Genomic DNA, 16,241 nt, shown 5'->3' with positions numbered 1-16,241 from the left:
CCTTTACACTGCCAAATTTCTAAAATGGACTGGTCTATTATTGAATTTGGGCAGTACCGCTTATTATTCGATGGGGTGTTCACTGAAATTTACTGACTGGACAGCGATCAGTGCAGACCATGATCAACCTGCACAGACTTTCCGCACTGGTCACAAAGGCAGCATCACTTGCTGCCAGCAGACTAAAGGTTAAGCTTATCTAATACAAATGGACAAAATTAAAGTCAATCTACAAATTCAGGTGTGTTTTTAGCTTCTTCTTGACCTTATCATTAATATTTTTAGCATACATTTGCCATATAAAAATTTGAAAGGAATTCATCAGAGTAAACTGTCATTCTCGAAACATGCCAGTGGATTATTATCAATACATATCTATACAGGCTTTACTAACTACTATATTCAAACTAATGAACATGTATAACCAGAGAAACTACTGAACATGTATAACCAGAATTCCAGGAAATCATCATAATAATGTATGTTCTCTACAGATGTAATAAAAGAACAAGAGAAGTATTTCTATATTAAGCCAAATGCAAAAAAAAGCATATAATGTTCAAATTCATAGCCCCAGCCAGTTGACTATGAGAAAAAAAATCTCCGTATTTTGCATAGATGCAAAAGCCATAACCATGGATATGCGACTGCATCAAATGGCGATGAAAAATGGTTGGACAAGATATATTACCCAGACTCTTTCCCACATTCCCACCAATGGGTTTCATTGCTATATTTTCAGCTAAAAAATATATATATTTTGTATTCAAAATTGACTAAGTATAAATCATAAATTATACTGCTATTATTAGCTAAGCAAATATATTAAGCAAAAAAAAAAAAAAAAAACAAGATAAAAAAACTAAAGAAAAACACAAAAATATTTTAAACTATTTCTATTCCTAAACAAAAATGATACAAATGTTAATGACACATGCCCCCTGATAATGCTTGACAGAATAATATATATTAAGGATATTTGTTTCTTTAAGTATAAAATCAAACTGTCTTTCACTGAGTGAACACCATATGCAATATTTTGCACCACTTGTGAAAATGTAAATTGTGTTCATGAGTGAAATATATTTATATCTTATACTCAGACAAACACATTTTCTTTTTATTTCATGTTTTTAACAAAATGTGACTATCTTTAAGTTTCTTACCAATGAAAAATATATTTGATATTTTTCACTGTGTCCAAGAAAGGGGCATAACTCAAAAAATAATAATCAGATTTGAACCTCCCGACAATATGCGCATGTCCCCTTTATGTTCACGTATTCATTTACATTTAAATTAGTTAGAAATTGTAGAACGAGTTGTTCACACAAAAGGTACAGATGTAGTTCTATATGGTTAAGTCCAAAAAAAGGGGCATAACTCATAAATAATAATCAAACATGAAAGTTCCAATAATATGAGCATGTCCACTTCATGTTAATGACATATAACAGGTTTCACTTAACTTCTCTGGAAACTGTCAGAAAAGTTGAATACACAAGTTTCAAATGAAATTGTATTATTGTTAAGGTCAAAAAGGGGCAAAAAAATTCAAAAAAAAAAATTGAACAACATGCACATGTAAACTTCATGTTGATGATGAATACCACATTTCATCTGCATTGGGTGAAAGCTAGAAGAGAAGTGGAGTACATGAGTGAGTATGACAAAGGGACAGATGGTGAGAATGACAGGCAGTTCAAACACTACATCCCTTCTGGGTCTTCCGCTCAGGGGTCATAAAAATTCAACTTAAAATCCTTTAAACACCAGTAGTAGCTTTCTTTGAGATAGGTCTTTCTGCTTTTTATCTTTAAAATTAACACAGAAATAAGAGCCAATTTACTAAAGATTCCATATATTACTGGGGCATACCATGCTGAAATATCTGGAAAATGTCTAAGTTTATAGGATTATAAACTACAGTTAGTGTTAACCTATCTCAAAAACATCCATCAAAAGCTTTTAAAATAGAATTCACAACACCTAAAACAATTAATGTTATTTAAAATGAACAATTAACTTTTAAAACATAAGGAATACATACGGAGCATTTCAGAGAGCGACTTTGGTGTGCTTGGTGACACAGCTGTACTAGCCACTGGTTGCAGTTGATATTTCTCATCATCAGCTAAAACTGACTGTCGTCTCTCTCTAATATACTGTCTCAATGTCAACCAGAACATCATGGTATAGACAATCTGAAATATACTGTCTCAATGTCAACCAGAACATCATGGTATAGACAATCTCTAATATACTGTCTCAATGTCAACCAGAACATCATGGTATAGACAATCTGAAATATACTGGCTCAATCACAATGTCAACCAGAACATCACGGTATAGACAATCTGAAATATACAGTCTCAATGTCAACCAGAACATCACGGTATAGACAATCTGAAATATACTGTCTCAATGTCAACCAGAACATCACGGTATAGACAATCTCTAATATACTGTCTCAATGTCAACCAGAACATCACGGTATAGACAATCTGAAATATACTGGCTCAATCACAACCAGAAAATCACGGTAAAGACAATCTGAAGTATACTGGCTCAATGTCAACCAGAACATCAAGGTATAGACAATCTCAAATATACTGGCTCAATCACAATGTCAACCAGAACATCACGGCATAGACAATCTGAAATATACTGGCTCAATGTCAGCCAGAACATCACGGTATAGACAATCTGAAATATACTGGCTCAATGTCAGCCAGAACATCACGGTATAGACAATCCGAAATATACTGGCTCAATGTCAACCAGAACATCACGGTATAGACAATCTGAAATATACAGTCTCAATGACAACCAGAACATCACGGTATAGACAATCTGAAATATACTGGCTCAATCACAACCAGAAAATCACGGTATAGACAATCTGAAGTATACTGGCTCAATGTCAACCAGAACATCAAGGTATAGACAATCTCAAATATACTGGCTCAATCATAATGTCAACCAGAACATCACGGCATAGACAATCTGAAATATACTGGCTCAATGTCAACCACAACATAATGGTATAGACAATCTGAAATATACTGGCTCAATGTCAACCAGAACATCACGGTATAGACAATCTGAAATATACTGGCTCAATGTCAACCAGAACATCACGGTATAGACAATCTGAAATATACTGGCTCAATCACAATGTTAACCAGAACATCACGGTATACACAATCTGAAATATACTGGCTCAATGTCAACCAGAACATCACGGTATACACAATCTGAAATATACTGGCTCAATGTCAACCAGAACATCACGGTATACACAATCTGAAATATACTGGCTCAATCACAGCCAGAACATCACGGTATAGACAATCTGAAATATACTGGCTCAATGTCAGCCAGAACATCACGGTATAGACAATCTGAAATATACTGGCTCAATGTCAGCCAGAACATCACGGTATAGACAATCCGAAATATACTGGCTCAATGTCAACCAGAACATCACGGTATAGACAATCCGAAATATACAGTCTCAATGACAACCAGAACATCACGGTATAGACAATCTGAAATATACTGGCTCAATGTCAGCCAGAACATCACGGTATAGACAATCCGAAATATACTGGCTCAATGTCAACCAGAACATCACGGTATAGACAATCTGAAATATACAGTCTAAATGACAACCAGAACATCACAGTATAGACAATGTGAAATATACTGGCTTAATGACAACCAGAACATCACGGCATAGACAATGTGAAATATACTGGCTCCATGTCAACCAGAACATCACGGTATAGACAATCTGAAAAATACTGGCTCAGTGTCAACCAGAATATCATGGTATAGACAATCTGAACAAGAGGGCCATGATGGCCCTATATCGCTCACCTGAGTACCACTGCTTTCGCCTAAAACATAAAATTCTTACAAGGTACAGATATGTCAAAATACACCTAAAAATTGGAGGTACCATCCATGTTGTACCACAGAAAAGTGGTCTCAGTTTTTCCCTGCGGTCAATAATAAAAAAGTTACTAAATAAGCTATATATAGTAACATAAAAGGGAAGTAATAACAAGAGTGCCAGAATGTCACAATATACGCCCGTCACAGCAAATTTCTTTACACTAGCACCTGCATTTGCAAATGGAATTTTAATTTTCTAGTTGTTTACAATGTTTGTTTTTTTTAGAAATCATTGTAATTCTTTTATTTTTCTAAGTCCACAAAAAAAAATCCTTACCAGGTAGAGATACCTTGAAATACACCCAAAATTTGAAAGTAACATCAAAATAAAAAAATTACAAGTCCATTCAAAAATCCTTACCAGGTACAGATAGGTCAAAATACACCTCAGAATTGGATGTAACATGCATGTTGTACTACAGAAAAGTGGTCTCGATTTTTCCCTACGACTTGTAATGAAAAAGTTACAATATAAGCTATTTATAGTAACAGCAAAGGGAAGTAATTCAAAAGAAGGGACCAGTGCATGACACTCCGTCTCATGATGGTGTACAATTGTGAAGAAATGATCTGGACAAAGTCATTCTTGTATCTGACCTTTGGCCTCTAAGTGTGACCTTGACCTTAGACCTAGGGACCTGGTTCTTGCGCATGACACTCTCAACTCCTGCTTGTGAACATTTGTGCCAAGCTGTTTCAAAATCCCTCAATGCATGAAGAAGAAATGCTCCGGACAAAGTTTTCATTCTTCTATTCTTGACCTCTAAGTGTGACCTTGACCTTACCCCTAGGGACCTGGTTCTTGTGCATGACACTCCGTCTCATGATGGTGAACAACTGTGCCAAGCTACATCAAAGTCCTTTTATGCATGAAGAAGATATGCTCCGGACAAAGTTTTCATTCTTGTATCCTTTGACCTCTAAGTGTGACCTTGACCTTAGACCTAGGGACCTGGTTCTTGCACATGACACTCCCTCTTATTATGGTGAACAACTGTGCCAAGCTACATCAAAATCCTTCCATGCACGAAGAAGATATGCTCCAGACAAAGTCATTCTTGAATTTTTCATTCTTGTATCCTTTGGCCTCTAAGTGTGACCTTGACCTTATACCTAGGGACCTGGTTTTTGCGCATGACACTCCGTCTCATGATGATGAACAATTGTGCCAACTTTCATCAAAATCCCTCCATGCATGAAGAAGATATGCTCCGGACAAAGTCATTCTTGAATTTGACCTTTGACATCTAAGTGTGACCTTGACCTTAGACCCAGGGGCCTGGTTCTTGTGCACGACACTCCGTCTCATGATAATGAACAACTGTGCCAAGTTTCATCAAAATCCCTCCATGCATGTAGAAGATATGCATCCTTTCAATGAGTGAACATTTGTGTCAGGTTTCTCCGAAATCCAAAGACAGACAGACAGACAGACAGACAGACGGACACCGAGGCGATAACAAAATACGTCCCCTAAAAAAGAATCGAGATCTTATGGTGATACAAGTTGTGTGCAAGTTTGGTTAAAATCAAATCATAAATGAAGCTGCTATTTTGCAGACAAGGTCAAAATAGCCAATTTTGGCCCTTTCAGGGGCCACAACTTTGGAACCCATTAAGGGCTCTGGCCGGTCCAAAAAAGGAACCAAGATCTTTTGATGACACAAGTTTTGTGCAAGTTTGATTAAATTCAAATCATAAATGAAGCTGCTATTGTGCAGACAAGGTCAAAATAGCTAATTTTGGCCCTTTCAGGGGCCATAACTCTGGAAGCCATTAGGGCATCTGGCCGGTTCAACAAAGGAACTGAGATCTTATGGCACACACAAGTTTTGTGCAAGTTTGATTAAATTCAAATTATAAATGAAGCTGCTATTGTGCAGACAAGGGCAAAATAGCTAATTCTGGTCCTTTCAGGGACCATAACTCTGGAACCCATAATGAAATCTGGCCAGTTCAAGAAAGGAACCAAGATCTTATGGTGATACAAGTTGTGTGCCAGTTTGGTAAAAATCAAATCATAAATAAAGCTGCTATTGTGCAGACAAGGTCAAAATAGCTGATTTTGGCCCTTTCAGGGGCCATAACTCTAGAACCCATTAGGGGATCTGGCCGGTTCAACAAAGGAACTGAGATCTTATGGCAACACAAGTTTTGTGCAAGTTTGATTAAATTCAAATCATAAATGAAGCTGCTATTGTTTTTGGGTCACTTGATCAAAAGTCAAGGTCACAGGGACCAGAACATGGAAAACTCTTTCCAATTCGTAACTTGAGAACCACTTGAAACTTAGTGGGATGGTAGGACATGCCAAGTAGATGATCCCTATTGCAGCCAACCATCAGTGTCTCTTTGACTTTCACACCTGTCCCCTATTAACTTTTTGCCTATATGACTATGCATTGGGGAGACATGCACTTTTCTACGAAAGCATCTTCTAGTTCAGATTGTCTATACCATGATGTTCTGGTTGACATTGAGCCAGTATATTTCAGATTGTCTGTACTGTGATGTTCTGGTTGGCATTGAGCCAGTATATTTCAGATTGTCTATACCGTGATGTTCTGGTTGGCATTGAGCCAGTATATTTCAGATTGTCTATACCGTGATGTTCTGGTTGACATTGAGCCAGTATATTTCAGATTGTCTATACCGTGATGTTCTGGTTGACATGGAGCCAGTATATTTCAAGATTGTCTATACCGTGATGTTCTGGCTGACATGGAGCCAGTATTTTTCAGATTGTCTATACCGTGATGTTCTGGTTGACACTGAGCCAGTATTTTTCAGATTGTCTATACCGTGATGTTCTGGTTGACACTGAGCCAGTATTTTTCACATTGTCTATACCGTGATGTTCTGGTTGACACTGAACCAGTATTTTTCACATTGTCTATACCGTGATGTTCTGGTTGACATGGAGCCAGTATATTTCACATTGTCTATACCGTGATGTTCTGGTTGTCATTGAGTCAGTATATTTCACATTGTCTATTCCGTGATGTTCTGGTTGTCATTGAGCCAGTATATTTCAGATTGTCTATTCTGTGTTGTTTTGGTTGGCATTGAGCCAGTATATTTCAGATTGTCAATACCGTGATGTTCTGGCTGGCATTGAGCCAGTATATTTCAGATTGTCTATACCGTGATGTTCTGGTTGACATGGAGCCAGTATATTTCAGATTGTCTATGCCGTGATGTTCTGGTTGACACTGAGCCAGTATTTTTAGCTCACCTGTCACATAGTGACAAGGTGAGCTTTTGTGATCACCCTTCGTCCGTCGTCCGTCAACAATTTCTTGTCTGCACGATAGTGGTTTCATTTATGATTTTATTTCAAGCAAACTTGCACACAACTTGTATCACCATAAGATCTCGGTTCCTTTCTTGAAGTGGCCAGATCCCATTATGGGTTCCAGAGTTATGGCCCCTGAAAGGGCCAAAATCAGCTATTCTGACCTTGTCTGCACAATAGCAGCTTTATTTATGATTTGATTTTTACCAAACTGGCACACAACTTGTATCACCATAAGATCTTGGTTCCTTTCTTGAACTGGCCAGATTCCATTATGGGTTCCAGAGTTATGGCCCCTGAAAGGACCAGAATTAGCTATTTTGCCCTTGTCTGCACAATAAGGGTCATCAACTCTTTAAGTCTTATCATCCTATAAAGTTTGAAGGTTCTGGGTCAAATGGTTCTCAAGTTATTGATCGGAAACTGTTTTCCATGTTCTGGTCCCTGTGACCTTGACTTTTGATCAAGTGACCCAAAAATCAATAGGAGCCATCTACTCTACATGATTAATCATCCTATGAAGTTTCAACATACTGGTTCAAGATGTTCTGAAGTTATTGATCAGAAACGGTTTTCCATGTTCAGGCCCCTGTGACCTTGACCTTTGATCTAGTAACCACACAAATAAAGGTAATCTACTCTGTAAGCCATATCACCCTATGAAGTTTGAAGGCTGTAGGTCAAATGGTTCCCCAGTTATTGATCCAAAATGAAGTGTGACGGACATATGGCCCTTGTGACCTTGACCTTCAATGGAGTGACCCCCCAAAAACAATATGGGTCATCTACTCTGTAAGTCCTATCACCCTATGGAGTTTGAAGGTTCTGGGTCAAATGGTTCCCAAGTTACTGACTGGAAATGGATTTCCATGTTCTGTCAACTGACCTTTGATAGAGTGACCCCAAAAACAACAGGGTTCATCTACTCTGCATGTCCAATCATCCTATGAAGTTTCAACATTCTGGGTCAAGTGGTTCTCAAGTTATTGATCAGAAATGGTTTTCCATGTTCAGGCCCCTGTGACCTTGACCTTTAACAGAGAGACCCCAAAATCAAAAGGGGTCATCTACTCTGCATGACCAATCATCCTATGAAGTTTCAACATTCTGGGTCAAGTGGTTCTTAAGTTATTGAACGCAAATGGTTTTCCATGTTCAGGCCCCTGTGACCTTGACCTTTAACAGAGTGACCCCAAAATCAATAGGGGTCATCTACTCTGCATGTCCAATCATCCTAAGAAATTTCAACATTCTTGGTTGAGTGGTTCTCAAGTTATTGATCGCAAATGGTTTTCCATGTTCAGCCCCCTGTGACCTTGAACTTAAACAGAGTGACCCCAAAATCAATATAGTTCATTTACTCTGCATGTCCAATCATCCTGTGAAGTTTCAACATTCTGTGTCAAGTGGTTCTCAAGTTATTGATCGGAAATGGTTTTCCATGTTCAAGCCCCTGTGACCTTGAACTTTGAGGTAGTGACCCCAAAAACATTAAGGGTCGTCTACTTCATAAGCCCTGCCATTCTATGAAGTTTGAAGGTTCTAGGTCAAACAGTTATTGATCGGAAATGAAGTGTGATGGACGGATGAATGAACGGACAGACGGACGAAGCAAAAACAATATGTCTCCCCCAGTGGGGGAAAGACATAAATATATATATACTGGCTCAATGTCAACCACAACATCACGTTATAGACAATCTGAAATATACTGGCTAAATATCAACCAGAATATCACTGTTAAGACAATGTCTAATATACTGTCTCAATGTCAACCAGTGACAAAACATCATGGTATTGACAATTTAAAAGATTCTGTCTCAATGTCAAGCAGAACATCAAGGAACAGACAATCTGAAACAGGTTTGCTATAAAGCTGAAGTGCCAAAAAGGGCACATGTAATTTAGAAATGCATTCTCTTTTTTGAGTTCATGTGAAATGAATGACAGAAATGATCAGTAAATCAATTATTTGTGCCTCAATGCACGGTTAATTTGCCGATCATAGTTCACTTTTCAAGCTCAAAAAAAATTTTATTTCTTAAATTTACATTCTATTTTCTTTCCATTACTTTACAACACTTTTTCATAGACATGTAATGTTTTGTTGCATTTAACATTAGAATGAGCATATGATTAAATATACCTGTAATGCCAGTTGTAAGCATGGATACTTGAACTTCTTTAATCCAATTTCTTCCAAGTTGACTCCACTCTTCTCTTTTGGTAATTCTGTATCCGTTAGGTTCATTCCATAAACATATTGTATAGTGAGGAGACCAATGCCGTAGAAGAGGATTATGGGAGATAGGATGTAGCAGACACGACGGGAGTTTGGTAACATCCAGATACAGCAAGCAGCCAGGAGAAGAACGAAAGTCAACCAGCTGTGGAATGTTATACTCCAAGCCTATGACAAAATTCAAACATTTATTATACAGATAAGCAAACTGGCTGATAAAATTGAACATAAATAATATGGAAATATCAGTAGACTAGCTTTCCTTTCCTTGACTGAAAGTAGAAAATATATCCTTCATAAAAGATGGTTAAAACATTTTAACAATGAAACAGAACTGCCCGCATGAAGAATATGATAACATATGAGAGCACTGTGCAAGTCAATATTGGACAGAACCATTAAGCTGACTTTGAAATATTTTTTCTTGTCATTGTTCAGATTTAAGTACCAGAGACTTTTAAGGCAAACATCTGGTAAGTTTCTTGGTCAATTTCTTACAAAGAACTTTGAACTTGATAAAACATTTATGTGACTCTTCATCAATACTAAAACAGTAAAGCACATACCATCATTGCAATGAGAGATAAGACATAACTCTGTCCCATGACGTATACTAGAGCTGAGACCCACGGTGAACGCTTCTCACTTGTTTTCTTCTCTGGTCTATCTACCTCATCACCCCCTTCAACCTCATCATCTGTTGCAAGCATTGTAGGTGACCCTGATCGATCTGCATTGACTGGTTCGATACTGCTGTAATCTCTAACTTCAGAATCTACCAGATGCTGTAAATATACAGTACACAGTCTTCTTGAAAATGAGGCTAAAACATACAATTTCACCCCCACAGCGGAAAAGCTTCAAAAAGCAGCCAGAAAAATGAATATAATTGTACCTACATACAAAACAGATAGCAGTAGGTACTTTCTGCCTTTAAGTCAGTACGAAATGGGCAGAATAAGCACAGAATATATGAAAAATATAGCTTCTGAAGCATTACAGCAGATACTCAACCACAAGTCTACATGTCCACTATTGTGCCACTATTACACTATGTAATTAAAGTAAACCTAACAAAGGATTGATTTTTAAATTTGATTATTGCTGAACAGCATTTTCAAAGGTGGGAGTGCCAGCAAACAGGTAGATATCATATGGTTCTCCAATTACTGAATCTGCTTTCAGTCATAAGGAACCTGTGACCTTGACTTTTGACAGACTGACCCACAAAATGACAGGTTTTTTGTTTGTTTTGGGTTTAACGCGATTTTTCAACAGTATTTCAGTCATGTAACGGCGGGCAGTTAACCTAACCAGTGTTCCTGGATTCTGTACCAGTACAAACTTGTTCTCCACAAGTAACTGCCAACTTCCCCAGATGAATTATCAGAGGTGGAGGACGAATGATTTCAGACACAATGTTTTTTATCAAATCGTCATGGAGAACATACGCCCCACCTGGGGATCGAACTTGCGACCCCGCGATCTGCAAACCAACGCTCTCCCTCCTGAGCTAATCGGGTGGGCTCACAAAATGACAGGGGTTGTCTATTGACTACAGGGATTTGTCCTATCATGATTGAAGACCAGTAGCCCACAGTTACTCCAAACTCTGATGTACTGATCCCCAAAACAATGAGTCATCTTCTGACCACAGGCCATCATAAAATTAAGTTAAAAGTTAGTATAAATTGAAAATAATTCCCAGTGTCAAGGTCTCTGTGACCTTCAAGTTTGAAGTACTAAGTCACAAAATAATAGGGATTATCCACAGGCAATATTCTATAAAGTTTGACAGCTGATGGCCAAAGCCTAAATGAAGTTATTGATTAGAAACCATTTTCAGTCATTCTGCTGTCACAACTGGAAACCATTTTCAATGTGACCTGGACATTTGATGTAGGCCAGTGAATTTTACTCATCATTCTTAACCCATTTTCAGTCTCAAGGCCACTGTGACCTTGACCTTTGATATACTGATCCCTAAAGTTATAAGGGTCATCTACTGAACACAGGCAATCACCCTATGAAGTTTGATGGCTGCAGCCCAATCATTCTCTCTAGTGATCTTAAACCAAATCGTCGCCTCAACGCGAAACTAGTCTATGTGTATATAGAAATAGAAGCAGATAGACTAGTTTCGCGTTTAGGCCACGAAATGGTCTAACAACAAATAGGCAAACATACCCCCTGTACTGTATGCATGTATGGGGAGGGTGGGGTCAGAATTATCTATATCTTCACTTATGGATGAGTGTATATCTGAAAGACTTGTAATGACATCCCAATCAGAGCAATCAGGCAACTTGAATTACAAGATGAAACTAATAGCAAAGACATATCATGGACATAATCTTAAACTGAAAATGAAGTGTGTGCCAAAGCAGTGCGATGAATGTTGAAAATAAGCTGAGCATTTGTGGATGATATTGCTAAGTCTTGTTAGATACCATAATGAATGTAGAAATTTTCATTAGAGACTGGTCACATGATAAGAAATGGCTCATTACGTGAGTAATAGATAATGAATGTTTTCACAAAGAACAGAATCACATTCTATGGCATGTTATGTGACATGAAAATAAAGCAGGGTCCAGTTCTATACTTACAGTCTTTATTTATTTAATTTCTGACCTCTGAAATGCAAAGAAATGATCGCCATGCTTAAAACTTCCATTTGCAGCTACCTATATACATGAGTTTACACCTGTTAATCAGTGTAATTAAAGATTAAGCAGAGTGGCCAATTAATAAATCACTAACATGATTACATATACATTATACAAAGCAATAAATCCTGCTAGAATAAAAACTTCTACAATTATGAAGTGCATGTTATTTCACAATGAATATCAATATAACTTTATGAAACAAGAGCTGTCCAGCTTGACTATTTGACAAATTTTAGGTGGAACAAAGGCCATAACTTGGCAAGACTTATGAAACTCAGTTATTCTATTACACTTTATTATAAATCTAAAATTCATTATGGTATTAATGATAACAATCACATGCAAAACTTCAACCAAATTTTGTAAGTCAAACAAGGGAAAAAATTTGAATTAAATAACAAGAGTTCTCTGACTTAGGATGTAAGTATGTTGGTTAAGAAGGATGTCTTGTGTGAAGTTTCAATCCAATATATGTAACTGTTACAGAGATACAGGTAAACTGTTGAATGCAAAACTTTTAACAAAATTCCAAAAGTAGAAAAGGGGTTATTATTTGAATTGAATTCAACCAATAGTTATATGATTTGGTTACTTCATTAGGTTTGATCAGTGGGAAGCATTGTGTAAAGTGTCCGTCCAATACATACAGTTGTCACTGAGATACAGCTCAATATTTAATTGCATACAAAACTTTTACCTAATTTTCTAAGCGAAAAAAGGGCCAATAATTTGAACAAAAAAAGGCCAATAATTTGAACTAATTTTCAGCCAAGAGTTATCTAACTTGGTTACTTCAATAGGTTTGCTGACTAGAGAGCCTTGTTTGAAGTTTCAAACAAACACAAGCAATGTTTTCTGAGATATGAACTAGTGCACAAAACTGTACTAAGTTATGATGCCCATAATGATGCTGTGGGTGATGCCCGTGTTAGCAGGACAGCTCTACTATTCTTCGAACAGTACAACTGAAAAGCAACTATTTAAAATTCATTCTTGTAAGCAAGCTTTGCAAATAAAGCAGTGCACTCCTAAAATACAAACATTTTGTCAAAAGCTGATAAACTGCAATTTATACTGTGCTCCACAATTGTTTTCACCTAACATATAGTGAATATCCAAGGAAACAGTTGTAATGGGCAAGCAATTCCAAGCCCATCCACCACACCTCATCCCAAAAAAACAAAACTTCAATCGCAGCACATCTTGGATCAAAAAGGACTTCAACTTTTTCAAGCTTGATGCAGCCCTGGTCTTATTTTCATAGTCTCATGATTTTTATGTCTTTTTTCACAGACATGTGATCACTCTTAAACAGAATAAATAGCATAATTTCCACGAAATGCAGTAATAAATGGCAGTTTATGATGTTTTGACAGCAGCACAAAAGAATAATAATCACAACAATAAACTAAGGCTTGTCAAAAATAAGGCTGGGTGGAATAAAACAAACTGAAAATTCTATTGCTAGACAGACATGTCAAATAAATGTCTGTTTTCTTAAAGCAACTGATAAGCTCTTACAGCAAAATCTTTAAAAACATTACAAAAGGAACACACAAATCCAATTTAAGCAAGTTTAACATATGGTAAGGAAAAAACAAAATGTATAATGTTCCCATGACACTTCAAATTAAGCTAAATAAGAAAAAAAATGTTAGCAAAATCAAATACTGTTTGATCCAGTAAATCCCATTGGAAGTTTGGTTTTTTAAACTTCTTCTCCAGATACAGTTACACATTATTCTATAGGTCTCTAGGGGCAGTAATATGATGTCTTTGAATTTTTGAAAATATCTCAAAAACCTAAATTTTACAAGCAACAAGAGCACTACTATGTGGAGCAAAATTCTCCTGAAGTGAAGTTTGAGGATCACAGGTCAAAGTATTCTGAAGTCAATGAGTTAAACTAAACGGTAAACAATCAATGGGATAACCAGAACCATGACATAATATGTCTAGCTTCACATATAGCATGACAGTGATCATGCTCTTTGGATAGGGAACCTCTAAATGAAATGAGTCCATGCTAAATGAAATGGGTCCATGCTAAATGAAATGGGTCCATGCTAAATATTCTTCCTGTACTAATTGTCATTTGACCTTTGACAAATGATCTCAAAATCATTACACTTCATTTGCTGCCCACACACTAGCAATCTACCTGCCAAGTTCAGTAGTTGTAGGTCAAGTTGTTCTCACTTAACCTCGACCTTTGACCTTATGACCTTAAAATTATCAAGGGTCATGTACTGCGCATAAGCTTAAAGGGTGTGTAGCAAGTCTTTCTCAAAATATTGAAAGGAAAATATTTTGTATTAGCTGTCACTTTGACTTTGACCTTTGCAGCTATGACCTCAACATCATAAGGGGTCAGTCACTGCACATTGGCAGTGCGTCTGGTATTTGTGAGTAGTAGTCAAGGGGTTTCCATTACTTTGCGCGGTAACATTTTTTGTATTAAAATTTCCTGTGACCTTGACCTTTGACCTCAAACCCTATAGGGGTCATTCACTGCCAATATGCAATGTGCCTCACAAGTAAGATTATTTCTAACTCAACACTGATCCTAATTTAAGCATAACCAGACAGCTGACATGCAAAATTGTATTTAAACAGGAAAAGTAATCATATTCCAAATATAGATATCATGTTACATTTTTTTCAAAGAAACTCATATTCAAGTACTCAAGGGAAGTAACCATACACAGACAAAAGAGAGCCATAATAGTTGTAGATCGCTCACCTGAGTTACAGTTTTGGCTGATGTTTACACAAGGAAAATATCTTTGAAATGATTTTGAAACAGTGCCAGCGTTTTCTAAAAAAGAATATTTTAAAAGTTTCTACTACCTAGATACTGATGGGACTCGAGTGTGTATGCATGCATAAGTGCATGTGTGTGTTAAGGGGTGGCGCGGATGTGGGAAGGAGGTTGGGTTAGTGCTTGGGGGAATAATGACGAAGGATACCTTGAGACAATATGAAACAAGAAGATTTTTTAAATTTCTGACAAGGAGATTTTTAAAGTTTCCACTATATACCAATATGCCCCCTGGCAACCATGTTTTTAGACAAATCAGAATAATTCAAACGTTCTCCGTAAAGGGTTACCAAAGGAACATTTGTGTGTGTGTGTGTTCGGGTTTAACGTCTTTTTCAACAATTTTTCAGTCATATAAACGACGATGTCTACTTGTAGCAGTGAGCACTGAGTGAATGCCCAACTTTATAGTGCTGCCTCACTGGAATATCATGCCATAGACATGTGGCATGATACCCCACCCAGTCACATTATACTGACACCGGGCTGACCAGTCCTAGCACTATCCCCTAATGCTGAGCGCCAAGCAAGGAAGCTACTAATACCATTTTTTACGTCTTTGGTATGGCGCGGCCGGGGATCGAACCCACGACCTCCTGCACTCGAAGCGGACGCTCTACCACTAGGCTACCGAGGCGGTTAAAGGAACATTTGAGTAAAATCATTTTAAAATTAGGCCTGCTGTTTAATCAGAATAATTGGAACACTCTTGGTATAGCGTCACACAAGAACCATTTCTGTGAAAGTATTTTAAAATCCGGCCAGCAATTTTATACAAGAATATTTTTAAAGTTTCATCTATATACATACGATAGGGAAAAGTGACCATGCCCCCTTGGAACCATGTTTTTTGACAAATCAGTATAATTGTAACAATCTTGGTAGAGGGTCATCGAAGGACCGTATGTATGAAATTATTTTAAAATGGACAAGCTGTTTAGATGTTGTTTGAAGATTTTTCTATTTTTAGCTCTGGCCCCTTTGGGCAACCAAGCAGAACCGTTTGAATAATTTTGAAAGAAGACTACCTAAGGCACATTTAAGTCAACTTTAGTCAACCACACAGTTTCAGAGAAGTTGTAGTTTGAAGAAAAGTGTGGACAGACAGACGGATGGAAGGTACTCTTCCTACTAAAATAAGTGTTTGCTAAATAAATTTTATCTGCATACAAATAATTCATGCAAACAGACAAATATTGCAAACATTTACCTAGGCTATACAATAAATATAAATACTAATTAATACATATA

General features: G+C 37.1%; 1 protein-coding gene across 14 annotated transcripts in view; it reads right to left on the bottom strand.

The window, feature by feature from the left end:
- Positions 1 to 16,241, bottom strand: part of LOC123549771 (piezo-type mechanosensitive ion channel component 2-like) — a 158,797-nt gene that overhangs the window by 91,466 nt on the left and 51,090 nt on the right. For 12 of the 14 annotated variants that reach the window (XM_053544995.1, XM_053544989.1, XM_053544994.1 and 9 more), the window contains 4 exons: positions 10,064 to 10,282; positions 9,402 to 9,665; positions 2,051 to 2,204; positions 692 to 742 (listed from right to left, as the gene is read on the bottom strand). In XM_053544995.1, the coding sequence (XP_053400970.1) occupies positions 692 to 742; positions 2,051 to 2,204; positions 9,402 to 9,665; positions 10,064 to 10,282 (688 nt within the window). The remainder of the gene's footprint in view (positions 1 to 691; positions 743 to 2,050; positions 2,205 to 9,401; positions 9,666 to 10,063; positions 10,283 to 16,241) is intronic. The other 2 variants (XM_053544997.1, XM_053544999.1) reach the window with 1 other exon arrangement.

The sequence above is a fragment of the Mercenaria mercenaria genome, chromosome 6, assembly GCF_021730395.1.
Source record: "Mercenaria mercenaria strain notata chromosome 6, MADL_Memer_1, whole genome shotgun sequence".
In the NCBI taxonomy this organism is placed as follows: Eukaryota; Metazoa; Mollusca; class Bivalvia; order Venerida; family Veneridae; genus Mercenaria; species Mercenaria mercenaria.
Note: the sequence above shows the minus strand (reverse complement) of the source record. Positions and strands in the feature narration are given on the sequence as shown.